Below are 17,795 nucleotides of genomic sequence, written 5' to 3' on the forward strand. Positions count from 1 at the left end.
GAAAAAAAAAAGTCAGCACTCAACAAGTTTAAGCAAGGCCCCTGGCCACTGTCAGGAACCAGATTCTCCTGCTGCAGCATCAAGGCTGCCTTCTGCTTCCAAAATGAGGATTTGACATGGTGTGTTTCCCTATCCTCAATCATCTCCGAAGATCACTCTGCCCTCATCAACACAACTTACAGAACAGCCACCTCTCCACCTGGGGACTGCCTCCAACCCAGGTCACAGAGAATACCTGTCTCCCATGTCAGGCCTGCCTCAAGATCTGCCCCCATCAATCGCTCACATGTAATGTGCTCAGGTCTAGCACATTTTCCCAAATATTCGGAAGCAAGGCAGTTTCCACTCCCCACAGACATCTGCCTTTTGACCGGTGGCTTTTCTACCTACATTAGGCGATCTGCGTCTCCTCAGGAGCTTCAGCATCCTTGTGAATGGTCGCTGTTCCGTCCTGTTTCTGCTTGCAGACCTTCTGTTCCGTTCCACGCAGACCTCAGCTCCTGGAGGCTTTGCTTCTCAGCGTCAGGGTCACAGCTAGGTCCTCATCTGTGCCCAGAATGTGTTTGCTTTGTCTCCTAACTCTTCAGTTCTTAAGTTCTCTCGTCTGACCTTTTCAACTACCCCTCTTGCTCCCTCAACCTAGAATTTCTTCTTCTGTGTCCACTGGTTACTTAGTAACTCCCTCTTTTCCTGGTCTATCAACTTTCTTTAGCAATATTTGTCTCCCTGGCTACTCTGTACTTTGAGGTTTGTCATTACATTTGTATTCATATCTACCCCAGAAAAATCCTTCCCCCAATGTGCCCAGGCCTCAAACCTGATGGCCTTTGTTTACAAGGGCCCAGGTGGAGCCAAATCTCGGTCTCTGTTTGTTTCCACTCCTGATGACCTGGGCATTGCCACTGAAAGCCATTTAATCCTATCATCAGTTTCAATACAAACTCGCCGTCTCTGATTACAGCTTATCTGCCAACACTGTCTGGTATAACTTCTACTCATTCCTGGCTAGTTCTTCTCAGTTCGAAATCTCTCCCATGCCTCTAAGCTTAGACCCCACAATGTGTTCTTGTCAAATAATCTCTCATCCTATCTACCAACACAATAAAAACCTGTCACCATTTACTGAACTTACATTCTTTTTATTTCAGAATTTTCCACTGTTATCTCATTCATCTTTCTTAAATCCCTTAGTGTACGTACACACACACACACACACACACACACACACACACACACACACACACACACACACACACCTCATTCTAAAGCTAGTCTGACAGACTACATACTGTCATTGTCTCTGTCAAGTTCTGTCATTTTCATGGTCTATTTTCTAGCCCAGAAAGCTGAGTGTGTTGACACACATCTGTAACCCTATCACTCAGAGGCTGAGTGAGGGCGGACTCAGGTTGGGCTCTACTGACCCTAAGAGCCTTCTCTCCCCCTCCCCACTTCAAAAGAGACAGGAAAAAAAAAAGAGGGGGAAAAGAGGGGGGAAGGGAAAGGGGAGAGACACAGAGAGACAGAGAAACATAATGCTTCTAGAATTCTGTTTCTGAAATGTACCCTTTTGACTGACCTTTCCACCTCTGCCCATCCTGACTCGCTTGATGAATATCAGCTTCTGTGGCAGGTAACCAGGAGTCTTGGTGGTATCCCCTGATCTTTCCCCAGCTCCTAACTCAGAGAGACGCCCAAGACCTAGCCACTCCCTCACCTTTGTGCGGCCTTGGAAGGAGTTCCCACCAGGCTCGGCACTAGTCTGGGACAGGACCATCAATTATGCACTCTGGCCGGCACTTAATCTTGTCCTCACCATCAGCTCTCATTCCTTGGGCTATAAACATGATCAAATTTCTGACATTCTAAAGAAGCCTCTGGACTTCCTACTCTTAAAGTTACCACAACCAACTGCCCTGCCTCTGCATAAGTAAATGTATGTGCGTTCTCGCTCCCTCCCTCCCCCCTCTCTCTTTCCCTCTTTCTGTGTGTGTGTATGCATGTGCGCCTGCGTGTATGATGAAAAGAGAAAGAACTCTCTCTCCCATCCCTTCCCCCATGCCTCCTCTACCTTTCACTCCTTAACAAGATGTCTGTCTGCCTCCAGCCTTGGCCAAAGTAAGGGACAAAAACAGTTTTACCTCTGGGATTTGATGTCTAAACTTAGCCACAGCTTATAGTTCTGGCCTTGAATAGATTGCACAGCATCAGTTGAGCAGAAGTGGCTGTCATGTACCAGGTGTCCCTGACCATTCATTTTCCTCTCATCGCCTTTGTTGCCTTTACCTTTATTCTGTCTACTTTAAGGAAACTGTCCTGTGTCCCTGCCAGCTTGTCACTCCAGCACTGGAGTAGGCCCTGGATGCAACCTGCCTGTCTGATGTGCCCAGGCTCCCAACCTACAGGGTGGGGCCCCGCAGGGGTTGCTCACTGTCCTCTAGCTACCTTGATGGATGGAGAGAGGCAGCAGCTGGTTCCCTTGTGCTTCCTGTTCCTGACTGTTTTGAAGGTTGCCTGCAGTCTAAAAGAAGGAGGGCAAGGGGGGGGGGGGTATGGAAGGCTTATTTCACTTACTGTGAGGACTGTGAGGTTGGGTAAGGATGCTTTAGAAAAATAAAAGAATGGACAACATTTCCACTTGGCCCTCACTTTTCCCACCACCACTAACTCCTTCCAGAAGCACGAGGGCATCTCCCCTCTCAGAGATGAAAGAGAGTTTACAATCAGCCATTTCCTTTTCCCTGAGGCTCAGGTCCTGAGTGGAGCGGATAAAAAAAGAGAGAGAGAGATCTGCCTTTCAACTCGTTCTCTCCCTCCGTAAAGGGCCACATCTTGAAGCAATTACCTCCATCTTTAAGAGTGGAACATGACCCAGGGAATTACTGACCAATGACAGGGGACTGCAGCCCCTCTGGCAACCTGAAACCAGAAGGAAAGAACGGGCTATAGAGAGACAAGCAAACAAAACCCTGTCTCTTTGCCCTTTGAAGTCAAAGGCTCTGGCCTTGCCAGGAAGCCAGGCTCATGAGGAATACTACAGAAAAGGGGTCCCCCAACCTACTCTAGCCATTCTGGTTTCATTTCCTCCTGACTGAGTCTCTTTGAAACCTTAGCTTCACCTGCAACGTGGGCTGATCTGTGCCAATGTCTAGACAAACAACATCAAGTTGGATAAGCTTGAAGAAACTAGGTATTTGTGTCTTAAAATCTCTCAGAGGGGTTTTAGAGAATAAATGGACATTTTCTCACTCGTGACTTGCTGCCTTCCTCAGACAGATGTATGTGCCTGCCAGATCATGTGTGTTCTGTTTAATATTCTTTTTTATTTAAAAAAAAAAAAAAAAGCTTTATTCCTTAGCACATTACAGGGTCTGTGTCCAGGCCTTAAAACCCTTGCCCAGTGTCTTCAGGTACATTGGCCATTTGTATGACAACCTGTTTTTAACAAAACTGGAATAGTTGAACATAACATTGTAAGTTCTTAAGGCACCTCCATGGGTAGCCTTTGGCATTGTCTTGAGGTCTGGGTACTTCCTGTTTCTGTCTAGAACTTTCTAACTCAACAGGACTTCCTTTCACTGGCACAGCCCTCTCTGTCAGGTCCATGCTGCCTTGAGCAAGCTCTGTGCTTGCTGAGGGTGGGACCAGTGATTATGTGCGCTGACTGGCAATCACCCTGCTCCTCACCATCAGGTTACTCTCCTATGAGACAACAGCATAGATGTACAATTTAGAATCCAGACTTCACCCCTATCCTCGGCAAGAAAGGAAAGCAGAGAGCCAGAGCTCAGTGGCAGTAGTGTTTGCCTGGCATGCATAAGGCCCAGCATCACTACTGATAACAAAAGAAATAAAAATACACTTAATGACCTTCCCAGATGGACCTCTAGGCTCACTGACTCCCAGTCACTCCACACCTCAGTCAGCTTCACATAAACCCTGGGGCTCTAGGATGGGGTGGAGGCTTGAAACACATGAATGCTGTCCCTTATTTCTCAGAGCAGGGTGATGGCTTCACAAAAGTCAGGACAGTTTGCATCTTTCTTTCATTCCAAGCATACCTGCAGTCTAGGTGAACCTGGCTCTGAGTCAGTTCTGACTCTTTCTGGTTTAACTAATACCCAGAGGTCTTTGTGCTTTCTCCTGGGGACTGGATGGGTTCACGTTTGGATATGCCACCTGGCAGGTGGGCAGACACAGTGAGCAGGGGCCAGTCTCGGGACAACTGAGGAGGCCTGTCCATTAGTTGGGTAAGAGGATAACCTCTTCCTCTTGGGCTCCTGGAAGGAGTCTGACATCTTCATCTTCAGAAACACCTCAGTGCACTTGCTGGAGCTGAACAACACACAGGGTTTGGACAATGCATATTTCATTGAAGTTTTCTTAAAACCCTGAGGTGCTTTAAAAGAATGATTCCCCCAGTCCCCATGGGCACACATGTTTGAATGCTTAGTTCCCAGATGTTTGAACTGTCTCTGAAGAATTAGGAGGTGCGATCTTGCTGGAGGAGGTGTGCCACACAGGAGTTGGTTTTGAGGTTTCAAAATCCCTCACCAGTCCTAGTGAGCTCTCTCTGCCTAAAACCTGTGGATCAGGATGTAACCACACAGGCTACTGTTCAGGCACTATGCCCATCTGCCTCTGACCCTCTGAAAATATGAACTCCAATAAACTCTTTTATAATTTCTTTGGTCATGTCGTCTCATCACAGCATCAGAAAAGTAACTGATAGTCTCCCAGGGCTATTGTAGCCAGTGGGTGGGGGAAGTCTAGAGCATACGTTGTAGACTAGAGGTCTCCCAGCCAGGCGGGACCTACAGTTAGTTACTTACTCTGAGGTTCATTCACACAGGACATTTCAAATTTGAAAATGTTTAGGATATCTTTAAATTGTTAATTATTAACCTCTGTGTAAAATAACAAACTAGACCACCTTGTATTACTAGGTTCACAAAGGCACTGAACTAGCACTGAAAACAGCTGTTACCTTTAGACAGGATACTTCAGTGTGCAGTGTTATCTGGACCAGCAACATCCAGGGGGAAGTGCTGGGTTCCAGGCAAACAGAAGGCCCTACTGGAGACAGGGAAAGACCTCATTCAGAGCAGTGAGCCAAGTCTGGCAGGACAGACAGAAAGGAGCAATTGTGTCCATTCTCTGCCTCTAGGTCATGAGTCATTCTTGTTCCATCCACCAGAAGTCAAGAGCCCTGCAGCCAAGGATATCTCAGCCAGACGGAGCAAGTCTGTACCTGCCCCCAGTTCACAGGGCATATACATACTCCAGGTTGTAAACAACACTGTGCCATCACAGTCGTGCAAGACCCAAGGGTCTTACAGTGTCAAGAAGATTCCAGGACAGCAGCAGCTTTGAACTTGAGATCCAATGCTGGAACCACCAAATCCAACAAACACCTTGTGTGAGCTGAGGCTCAAATGCATCCTACAATTGGAATGTGCAATGTTTCTGATACTCTTACAAGACTGAGAGGGTGTGCTGAAAATCGTGGACACAGCACTTAGTCAAGTTCTAGAAGGGACAAATGCTCAGTTACCCTTTTCCCAAATTACAGCAGATGAAGAATGACAAGCCAGTGGGCATTAGAATAAATAGGACACAAAAGCCAACTGACCTAAAGTGTTCACAAAGCCCAACTGCTTTCTGTGTGACAGTGCTGACAGGTAAGCCAGCCTCTGCCCAGAAGTGCTGGCCGCCTCTATTAAGCTCCATGACAGACAGGAGTACTGTCACAGCAGGAAGTCGAGCAGTCCAGAAAGAAGCACAGCACTCCAGTACAATGCAGCCATTCTCTAGCCTCTGAAAGCATGACTTCTAGCCAGGTACCACCTTCCTGAAACGTCAGCCCTCTGATACTTTCTCACATAGTCACTTTCATGGTCTCTTTCTGAATGGTTTACAATAGTCTATCATCTTCCTTACCCTTCTCCGCACCTCAGGCTGACCCGAAAACTCAATCCACATGTGCTTCATGCAACATTGCTTCCCAATCAGACTACTTTCTTTTCCAGGTATTCAAAAGACAGTATTTGGGTTTTTTTTTTTTTTTCTTCTTCTTCTTCCATAAAAGACCTTCTGTTACTAATCATAATTTCTCAGGGGAAAAAAATGGTATATAATCTAAACAAAATCAAACTAAGACAGAATAGTGTAATTTATTAATCAGGAGTAAAAAGACAGCAAAATAATGATTACCTCCAAGCTGCTGCCACTAAATTTAATAAAAACACATCCATTGAGATACTCATTTACCTTTCCTCCCCCCAAATTCTTCAAATGCACCCAAACAAAACCAACATGCCCAGAAACTATAACACTCAGCAGGCCAGCAGCAGAACACAAAGCTGTGCTCACGGCTGATCTTGACAGTTCAAAACAAAGCAGAACCAAACGAAGGAGGAAAGGATTACCATCAGTCATCTAAGTAAATCTGGTCGCTTTCAGGGAATGGATCTCCTTCTTTGAATGGAAGCTGAGACTCTTCCCTATATCGGGAATCTTATCAAAAGCCACAAAGCACACACACAGAAACTTCCAGCGTGCCGGAATTTTCGAAAGAGCCAAGAATTCAAGGATGACTTAGGCAAAGGAAATCTATGAATAAATAGACTGAATCAAAAGTCTAATGATGTGCTCAGCAGACATTAAAGACTCCTCAGGACAAGTCAAAGTCCCTCTGTAATAGGCCCAGCTTACTTTTTTTTTTACAATGATACAACTATTTGGGGAATAATGAATGGTTAGGTCAATTTTGATATTGCTACTTAAAATAATTGTAAGTGGCAGTAGAGAGAGCTACGTGGCTACATTTTTCAAATGGAAAAAGAGTTGCAATGTCATATTTAGTTTTAGCCTAAGGACTAGGCTGTCCCTCCATAGGACTACAGCTTTGCAAACCGTATGTACATATACTGGAACCAACAAAAGGCCATAAGGAGAGGATTCTATTTACAGAGTATGGGAACATTAGCTAACTCCTACTTTCCCTTCTGCTGTCTGCTAAGTTACAGTCAGATGGCATTTGTGTGATAGTTTTTCACCAGAGGAGGAAACTACAGAGGGAGTGATAGAGTAAGGGGCGAGGACAAAAAATATGCTGACAAGTTGACTTTATACAACCCCAGATGCCACCCTAGCAGATGGCAGCTTCTATGATAAGATGAGGTGGTGTGGCCTGCAGAAAGGGCTCCTAGGACTCTGTCTAACCAGCTCAACAAGTTATTTCCTCACTGGGCTGTCCCGCCCCACTCTGCCCCGCCCACAATGTTCAGGTTGGTTTCACCTGCTGTCTAAACATTGCACAGTGCACAGCCAACCCCACCTCCAGACATCATGGGAGAGTAAGAAGGAACCCATAAAGGGGCATTTAACACCGGAGCTGCTTCGGGCCCCAAGCCCTCCACTCCACCTGCCCGTACCTGCTGAAGCATCTCTTCCGCAGCATTGAGTTTCACCTGGTGACCTTCCAGACACACTTCAAGGTCCCGAATCTTCTCTCCTTGGGCTTCCACTTGATCTGTGAGGACGCTCACCTGTTATAGAACATAAACAGTAGTGAAGGATGAGGACAGATAGGGGGCAGAGAAGTCCTCACTGTTGGGTGGGTAAGCTCTGAAAGCAACCAGTAACCTACTCAGACTCACCTGACAGAAGGCCTCTCTTTTAAGTGAGTGGGGTTGAGGAAGTGTCCCAGAGGAAGGCAACTGCAGTTTGAATTTCACCTTACCAGGGAATCTTAGCCACTGCCTAAAAGACCATGGTCACATTTTCTGCTCTTGAAGGAAAGCATGAGAACTGCCTCTGGGCTGGGCTCCTGCTCCTTGTTCCTCTAACAAGGCAGCCTGACTTAAAGGCATATCTCAGCTCTTGGCAGGGCTCTGCCACCTCATGGGGAAGACGATTCAAACCTTTATGGGAACCAACCAATGACCTTACCTCTCTCATACGGGTGTGGGGACTGCTCACCTATCAAGCCAGTGTTTGGAAGCAATTAAGGAATGTAGGACGTAAAGGGCATGTATTAGCACTGACAAAACTTGGCTCCAGAAAGGTTTCTGTGCTTTACAGGTCAAAACACGACTCTAAGTCATACAAACACCGAAGCCACACTGCACACACGTGAAAGAAAGAAGTCATTTTTCTGAGGAACCCGAAGATTGTCTGTAAAAATACTAGGAAAAAATACATTTACACAAAGGCATTTTGAGTATGCCCTCTATACATAATATAACTGTTTCTGGTAAGCTTTTCTATCAGCCAGCTGACCCCTAGGATCCCTTCTGTGTTTTATTTATTATGAGATAGTTCTACAAAGGAAGATGAAAGATTATGGGTGACCTTCCAGAAAGGAAGAAATCAATGAATAGTAAATCAAGAACTTCTTGGCTGAAGACAATGGTCATTTATATATATGTTATTCTAGTTAATTCCACATTCTGTAATGATTAATGAAGCATAAAGAAGTTCATCTAAATTCATCTGTAAGTATTTAAATGAATTTTATGATTAGAAAGTTCCCATTCTAGAAGATACAGAAAAGCCTGCCAACTTTATACACTGTCTTTCTAGACCCATATGATGAGTGAGCAACTGAAATACTTGTACATGATTCAGGTGTCCTGACACTCCAATAATCCAAAGATGGGCTCCTTCCCCCAACCAGGCCCATTTTAACACATCGGTGTATGGTTTTATTTTACTGTTAATATTTCTTAGTTTTATGTATATGGTTGTTCTGTCTGCATACGTGCATGTGTGTGTGTGTGTGTGTGTGTGTGTGTGTGTGTGTGTGTGTGTCTACAGAATCTTCAAGGACAGAAGAGGGCATCAGATACCCTGGAATTGGGCTGTTGTGGGTGCTGGAAATGGAACCCAGGTCCTCTGGAAGAACCATCGGTGTTCCTAGCTGCTGAGCCATGTCTCTAGTTGCTTTGTTTTGTTTAGTTTTGGTCCTTGTTGATGAATACTATCAGCAGCATTGACCTTTTCTACTAGAAACTTCTTTTCAAAAGAGTGGGATTCTGAGAAATGACTGAGCTTTTTAGGATTCAGGGTTTCTGTTTGGGAAGGTGTTTTATAGTTGGCCCTTCTACAAGGATTAACATTTACAAAGCAGCACCAAATTGAAGCTGATGTAGGATTGTGGAATAATACAGGCCACACAGGTCAGCTTTACAGAAAGAAAACCAAAGATACAGGACTGCAGGGTCTTCTGAGCCTCAGATCAACTCAATTGTTGAGTCAGGAAGTATGGGAAATGGCACTAAAGACTTTAGAATTTCATCTTCATTCCATGAAAATAAATACTTTTGAACCCTATCAGTAAACATAATTTTAGGTAAGGAGAGGGGACAGAAAAAAAAATCTTATTCTTTTACAATTAAACTCAGGAAAGCTTATTCTGGACCAATGGCTTCTGCAACTCATTCATTTGACTCAACTGTAATGTGGATTTTGTAAGAGGCTGGGCCCTGCAAGAATCCCCTCAAGAGTTCTGCAGGCCACTGCTGAACAGTACAGAAGTGAGAGAGGAAGCGTTGCTGACGGTCTGACCACAGCTCCTGGCAGAAGAGAAACCACGAGCATCAACTTTCACCTTTAGTAGACAGTAGCTCTGAACTGTTCAGATTATTTATTTAGTCAAGGATTTGGTAAGAACAGAAATGGCTGTGATAGGGAACATTATTACATGAGACTTCTTCATTAATTGTAATCCCCTCTAAATGGCAATGTGTTGTTTTAATCACAGAGGGTTCTAGTTCAAAAGTTTGCAATTTTGTACTCCTTGATACATAGTTCTAATTGAACGGTCTTTCGTGGATCTTGTCTTGGAGATGAAGTTTCAAACTGCATATACCTCAAGGGACCAAGCTATAAAAGCAGGCTCCTGCTACCCACCAAGGGGTCCCACCCATTCTTTTCAGGGACTCCAGCCACAACAGCCCCTTGCTGATCTGCCCACATACCAAGGACACCCTACCTATGTGGGTGGGTTGCACTGACCAGCTCCTCTGCCTGGAATGCACTCCTCCAGGTATCTGTGATTCCCTCCCTAGCTTCCTCCTGCCAGGGAGCTCCTGACTGCACACTGCTTATCTTGGTTTATTTTTCTCCATGGCAGTTATCCCTACCTAAAATATTTAGGTATTAGCCTCAGGTCTGTGTATGTTCTCTCTCTCTCATGCACGCATGCGCGCGCACACACACACACACCATTTTAATCACTGATATACCCACAGAATCCTAAGCCAGTGTCTGACAAATTCAGATATTCAATTACTTTATAATGATTTAATCATTTTAAAAGTCAATGAAGCAAAATAAAAGAATAAAACTGGGCAACAAAAGTATATATTTGGTATGAGCTCAATCATTTTTAAAGGAGGTGAAAGGGACACCAAAGAACAGATGCTAACCTAATCTGCTTGTTAGTCTCAGCGTTTCCAGTTTCTAAAAGAACTTATTAATCTTATGTTTATAAGATAAAATGAAAACATAAAAGAAGAAAAGATAAGCATACGGCCATCTCACTCACCATCCCTAGCACTCCAAACTAAGGCCCACACCCTGAGGCCAACGTTAGACCCCATCCCTCCACTTCCCCACAAGTCATCTGTATTGCGTGTGTGTGGGTATGGGATGAGGGGGTCCTCATACCCCTGACCTCAAACCAACTATGTAGCTTAGACCCTGAATTTCTGGACCTCCTGCTTCCACCTCCCAAATGCTAGGAGTACAGATGTGGAGCATCCCAGAGTATCAGGGATAGAATCCAGGGGATGCATGCATATCAGGCAAGTACCCCACCGGCTTCTAACACCAGACTTATTCATCATCCTTCAAGCTTTGTAAGAAGCTGAATTTAGGACATTAATCTCTAATTCTCCAAACTGTCTATTCATATGTGATGCAGAGTCCACCCTTAATACCCACTTACTAAATGTTTTTGTGCATTTGAGGGAAAACATACAGAGTTTCTGCTGCAATATAAGCTCTCTGGAAGAATGCCCAATGTTATACCCTACCAGGGGACATGGGCTTTTAAAAGCCAGAGGCTGTTTTGGTGCCCCCTCTCTCTCTCTACAAGAAGTTTCAAAGCTCTGCTCCTCCTATAGAGGCAAGAGAGTCAGCAAAGACCTAACTCATGCTACCAGAGCAGGGGCTCTACATCCAAGTGCTGTGTCTGGATCCAGCTTCAGATTCATGGACCTGATTCCATCAGCCTGCTCCCTGGGGCCTGTGGCACTCAAGGCTCAGTTTTATTAGTGACACAGGATGTACTCATCTCCCTTAGCAGACTTACAGGCTCCTGGATGACTGGGCCCATTCTGCTCATTGCTGGCACCCAGTTTCAGCCTGCCCACGGGGCTTGAAGTGTGCAGAGATAGAGGCTTGGCAGAACAGGATAAATAAGTGAATGCAACACACTTTCCAACACTGGACTCCCATTATGTATCCCTTTCCTGGTGAAGCTGTAAAGGAAGACGACTCACCTGTAGTATAAGGGACTCTTTATCTCCTTCTAGCCGTGCCAGGCGCTCCTGGTAGGTTTCATTACTAGCAGCACTGTGGTGATTTACCTGGGACTGAAGAAGGAAACAATAACACAATTAAAGGGTTAGAAAAACACTGCCCACTTCCAAATGTAGCACACAATATGTGATTTATAAGGACAGTTTCTGTGATTGCTGTGTGCAAAACCAATCCCAGAACAGAAAACCTGATCTCGAGACAGCTCAGTGGACCAGACTACATGCCACTAAAAGGTGTGTCCTAGAAGATGGTGAAACCACTCCTGATGACCTCACCCTTGGCTGCAAGGGACTCCGGAGAGCTTCCAACCAACTAGCAGGGCTTGACCTGCTGGGCTGGGGCGTGCTGGGTCTGGTTCAACAGGAAGCACACAGCCTAGGAAGGGTCTGCGCTGGTAGAAGGGGAAGCACCACTTGCCAAGGACCCATGTGGGAGAAAGTGGGGTAAAAATCTTGGACTCCTCAACTGTTCCTGGCAGGGTTCTGCAGATTCACTACACCCTAAACATCACAGTCATGCAGAGAACCAAGAAAGCCAAGGCCCACTCCAAACAGAGCCGTGATAAGAACACTGCCACAGAGTGTGTCTCAGCAGTGCTTAAGCTGACAGCAAAAAGTTGCAGTGACACAGTTTTGAGAGGAATCTAAATAACACCCAGAGGATCCCAAGGTGTGAAAGAGAAACAGAGGGAAAAACAATAAACACAAAGTAACCAGAAACTAGGAAGAAAAGAAAAGAGAGGGTACAAAGTGGTAGAGGAGGGGAGGCTCCTACACCATCCTGACCCAGATGCAGGGTTTGTCACTTTAGGGTTTGTCAGGGAGTGGGGGCAAGAGGTCCTAATGGCATTCAGCTGGCCACCAGCTCACCCATGTTTACTGCCTCCATTCTGAACAAAAGGCTGAAACCTGTCTGAAAAAGTAGATCTCCTTGCTCAGTGGGAAAGCTGTTATCCTGATAATCTAGGCTGATCTAGTGACAGGGATCAATTCCTGAGGGAGGCGTTTATCACCAGAGAAGCACAATTGTGCAAAAGGGCAGGTCAGAGAGGCCCAGGGTTGGTCCACCTTATCACAAAGCTTATCTCCCCTACATTTCAAATCAGAGAATGGGCTCTCCAACCTTGCTCCGTGAGGAAGAACACCTCCTCAGCCCTTTATCCCAAGTGATGGACAAGTGACAGAGACACTCCCAACCTAGAACAGCATGGGGACTAAGCGTTTTGCAAAATGGAGCCTCACTGGAGAGAGAAGCACTGAGTTTCTGTTGAAGGGACAGTAGTGGCCTGAGCCTAGAGCACTTCCCAGACAGGTATGCTGGGCACAGTTAAGATGGCACATGGCACCCGGTGACATCACCATCCTTCCTTCCAGTCCAGCTCAAACCTGCACCATTAAATCCACTGTTATAGAATCTCTGTCTTGCCATAGACAAAGGGCCTTCACTACCACAATGGCTTCTTTGTGGATGGCAGCTCACTGCTGCTTGAGTAGCTGATACTCTAGGAACTCCCACATGGCAGACTCTCTCCCCAGCATCCAGAGGTGGGTCACAATCAGCACTGTCTTTTTCCTGAACTGGATAAGAAGATAACTCTTGGCAGTAGGACACATTTTCTTGATAAAAGGCTTATAATGGGGCTTTTCAGAAGACAGAGAAGAAAGTTGCTAGTCACCCAAATGACAATGCATGTTTGAGTCCCCAGTCAAAACCACCACATTTGTAAATGACACTGACCAACCAGAGAGTCACAACTTGTCCAACAGGAAATAGATAAGAGAAGACCAAGGGCTAGTGGGTAGATCTGGCCATGAGACTCTAGCAAATCCCCAATGGCCACTGTGCCGTATTCAGTTATTTATAGTCTGCCCTGTTGTAATTGCTACAATTTTATGTTCCCTTTGTCTCTTGCCCAGGACTAGGTAGACCTCTACTAGGTGGTCAGTTTGATTTTCTAGAACTGATGTCTCCCCTACCCAGATAACCATTTTTGTTTTGTTTTGTTTTGTTTTGTGTGAGACAGGGTTTCACCACATATCTCACTACGTAGGCCAAATTGGTCCTGAACTCACTGTAATCTTTCCTCAGCCTCCTTAGTCCTGGGATCACAGGCATGTACCATCAGGCTCAGCTGTTAGCATCTATTTTTAGATGCAAGCCTAACTTTGCTATACCTTCAGTAAGGTTCAGTCACCACTCACAGCTTGCAGTACTCTACAAAACCAGAATGGCTCTACCTGGGAGACCAGCGATAACTCAGAAGCCTCTCTTTTCTTACCACTTCTTGCAGAGGCACTGTTTAGACACTTGCCAGCAAAGTGAAGGTGGATGCTACCTCTTTGGCCGGATCTTACATCTGCTCCCTTTAAAACCACCAATTAAAGCCTCCTATGGGAAACCAGTTTGCATGATGCCCAGATCCTACCTCATTCTCTCTGTCATTGTTCCTGGGTTTTTCTGCGATTCCCCTATGTGTGCCACATACCCCGAGTCCATAAACAGTAAAGGCTCTTACTCTCCCATATTGTGTATATACTATGGACAACATGCCTGAACTCTGACCCCCTGACAGTGAGACCTAGAAAACCCAGATAGGTGGTACTCATAGAACTCAGACTCTCCTGTCTGGGCCTCTAGTGGCTTCTGGGAACAGTGCCTGCCAGCTGAGATGATAACAAGAGTCATTAAAACCAGTTTCTCATTATAATACAAGGTCTACCTGTACTGCTGTACAAACTAACCCAAAAGTTATGGCAGGATAATCAGTTAGAGTCACAAGTTCAGTTGGTACAGAAAATGCCCGTCACAGAGTTTGCAGCACAGAGTAGGAATCGCTGCAGATGCAGGCCCGTCTATCAGCAAAAGCAGAAGGAACACAAGTATGTTAAAAAGCTTCACACGCAGGGAAACTGAGTAAGGAGGGTCATATGAGACCAGCCTGGGCTACACAGTAAGATCCTGGCAGATGGGTCAGTTCTAGCAAATCAAACTGACTACCTAGGAGAGTTCTTCCTACTCCTGGGCAAAAAAGGAATTGCTCATGTTTGCACAGAGAGACTTTGTATGATGGGATAAACTGTGTCTAGGATGATACTGTAAACAGAACTCGGTAATAAAACTCATTGCTTTCCTGAGGTGCTTACAAAACAGATGGAAGGTCACAGCAGCTCTGGGAGGTCAGCACAGTATTGCCCGAGCACAGAGCCCTCAGCACACATCAAGCCAGGCATTGCTCACAACACTTCACACACAACCGTTCTATATTTCTCTCTATAAACTAACGGGATGAGCATTATTTTTATACCCATTTAACAGGTAAAGGTCTATGGGACAGGTAGATCATATGCTCAAATTACTACGTAGCAAATTAGTACGCATTCTGTTATACGGGCTTAATTTTGGGATAGCTCAAGTATAAAATTTGGTTTGGATATTGTTTTATTGACTGCGTGACTACTCTCACAGTTGGAAAATGTCTCTAGGGGAGTAGTTAAACAAAAGATGTCTCGTCCATAATATGAACCACTTACAGTATTTAAAACATGAGGCTCATATTTATGCTTAGCATAGAAATACAGGATGGGTAATGAACAAAGCATAATACAAAAGTGGCATGAAGATGAAAGGCCACACAGCTCCACACTGACATGTGTGAGGACAGAAATGCTTCCAGGCTGCCTCCCAGCTTCTCAGCAGTATTCTCTCCTGGGGAAGTGGTAAAGCTGCAGAAGGCTGGGGTGACATAAAGGCAGATGAGACTTCAGCCACAGTATTTAAGTTTCTTAAAAATACTTCTTAGACTGACAAAGCTGCTCAGGGAGTGGAAGTACTTGCTGCCAAGCCTGATGACCTGAGTTTGACCCCCAAGAGCCACACGGTAAAAGGCAAAAACCCTGACTCTTGAAAGTTGTCCTTTGCTCTCTATATGTGCGCCATGTTGCATGCTAGATACATAAATAACTAGAGAGATAGACAGATGACAGACAGGCAAGCAGGCAGACAGACAGAGACAAAAATGTTTTAATACTGTAAGTTGAGGCAATTACCTTAAAATATTGGGGGGGGGGTCTGTATGAAACTTAAGACTGTGAAAGAACATTCCTAAACACCTTGCATTTTACCTAAGGAATGCTGTACACAGTAAAACATACCACCCCACTCACATCACTGAATTAAATTAAAACAAGGACTGAAGGGTCTCTAAAGTCTTGTCATTAAGAACTTGTAAAGTTTTTCTATCAGCGTTAAAGACAAACTACATCTGTCCTTTTCAAAGACAGGGTAAAGGGATGCCATCCCTTAAAATTCAAATCTCAGAGGCTGGAGAACTGGCTCATTGGTCAAGAGCACTTGCTGCTTTGCAGAGGATCCAGGTTCATTTCCCTACACCAACATTAAAAAGCTTGCCTCTTGTAACTGCATATCTAGGAAATCTGATGCCCCCTTCTTGCCTCCATGGGCACCTTCACTCATGTGGTAGACAAGCTTAGGTGCAGACACTCATACATACACATAAAACAATTTTTCAAATCTAACAAACAAACAAAAAAACCCAGAAACTTCAAATCTCTTAGAGGCAATTACAAGACAAAGAGAGTCAGCCTTTCAACACTTCCCTAAGTCTTCAGAGTCACGTTCCAAAGTCCTCGGGAACAGGAACAACATGCTTCCTCTCTTAAAGGCCATCTTATTTTCTATGGGATTGGCTACTGCCAATGGAGCTAAACAGGGCTTACAAACACAGACCTTGAGTAATAACGCAAGGGTGGACTCTTTATTAACACCAGTATGGCAGGTTTTATGAAAATATGGTATGACAGATTTTTTGTAGCTGGGGATCTTGAGATGTATCCTGATAGTTGAATAGGCTCAGCTACTAGAACAGAAGTAGTCAAGGGATCGAGCAACACTTGTGTGTGTCCAAAAAGGACATAACTGGCTATCAAGGTTCCAGAAGGAGTAGTATCTACATAGAGAGAATTTAGGGTCGGTACAAGAACACTGACCAAACAGGCTAAACTGTTAAACCCCTCACATCTGTCCCTGGAGATCTAAGATGGTTACTTAAAAATAATAATTGTTTAACTTACTTAATTTTTATGTGTATGAATGTTCTTTCTACACACATGTCTAGTGCACCACATGTGTGTGTTGTGCCCTTACACATCAGAAGAGGGGGTCAAGATTCCCAGGAACTGGAGTTACAGACAGTGTGAAACTGCTATGCAATTTATGAGAATGGAACCCAGGTATTCTGCAAGAGCAAATGTTCTTAACCACTGACCTCCAGTTCCCAAGTGTTTACTCTGGATAAGTTCCTCCTGCACAGAGAGCTTGAAATTAAAGGCAAACTCAAAAAATTAAATGGCTTTTTACATCTTGTAGGACATTGCATTTTTAGTTAGTGATGAGCTTATTAGGGGTATTTAAGTCTCCAAAAAGAAACCTTCTTTATCTGTGAGAACCTCAAACTATACAACTTCCCCTTGTTGTTTTGCTAAGGAAAAGAAATGAAGAAAGCTTGGATTAATTACTTTTGGCTGAGGATCCTTCTCAACTCTGCTTTAATGGAATCATCACTTGTCCAATGTGGGCCAAGAGCATCACATCTGTTGTAGCCAGGAATCATGAGTTATAAAGGAACAAGCATAACAGAAAAGAAAGGGGGAAACACACAAGTCAGGAAAGAAAAGGGGAAACAATGAAAGGAAAGAAAGAAAAGAGAGAGGGAGGGAAAGAACGGGAAGGAGAGAGGGGGAGAGAGGGAGACGGAGAGAGAGGAAGGGGAAAGGGGGGAGGGAGAGAGGGAGGAAGGGAGGGAAGGAAGGGAGGGAGGGAGAGAGGGAGGAAGGGAGGGAAGGAAGGGAGGGAGGGAGAGAGGGAGGGAAGGGAGGGAGGGAAAGAGGGAGGGAGGGGAAAGGGGGAGGGAGAGAGGGAGAGATCTGAAACAACCAGGACGGTGTCTGAAAGCAGAGATGTCCTGAGCTGTAGCTTAAACTGCTTGCTTGCTCTAGCTTAAACTGAGTTTCTGTTATTTTTAACCAAAAGCCCTGCTAATGCATCTGTCTCAGCATGATAACTGAAGTTTACTCCTCTGGAAACAGACTTGTAGGAAGGAATTCCTGCAATTTGCCTATAATACTGAATTACAAAGGAAGTCTGACTTCCCTTGCTTGATCTGCTTGGGCTGGTAATTTTTCAAACCAGGCAGAAAGTTCTAAAACCACTGTAGTTAAAACCAGGAT

General features: G+C 44.9%; 1 protein-coding gene across 15 annotated transcripts in view; it reads right to left on the reverse strand.

Annotated features, from left to right (window-relative positions):
* The window catches only part of PPFIBP2 (PPFIA binding protein 2), a gene marked incomplete at its 5' end in the record, with an annotated part of 153,001 nt that overhangs the window by 57,551 nt on the left and 77,655 nt on the right, over positions 1 to 17,795 (reverse strand). For 13 of the 15 annotated variants that reach the window (XM_080912717.1, XM_080912709.1, XM_080912718.1 and 10 more), the window contains 2 exons: positions 7,437 to 7,550; positions 11,511 to 11,603. In XM_080912717.1, the coding sequence (XP_080768843.1) occupies positions 7,437 to 7,550; positions 11,511 to 11,603 (207 nt within the window). Of the gene's footprint in view, positions 1 to 390; positions 446 to 7,436; positions 7,551 to 11,510; positions 11,604 to 17,795 lie in introns of those variants that run through there. The other 2 variants (XM_080912710.1, XM_080912715.1) reach the window with 1 other exon arrangement.

The sequence above is a fragment of the Micromys minutus genome, assembly GCF_963924665.1.
Source record: "Micromys minutus genome assembly, chromosome: 2".
Classification (NCBI taxonomy): Eukaryota; Metazoa; Chordata; class Mammalia; order Rodentia; family Muridae; genus Micromys; species Micromys minutus.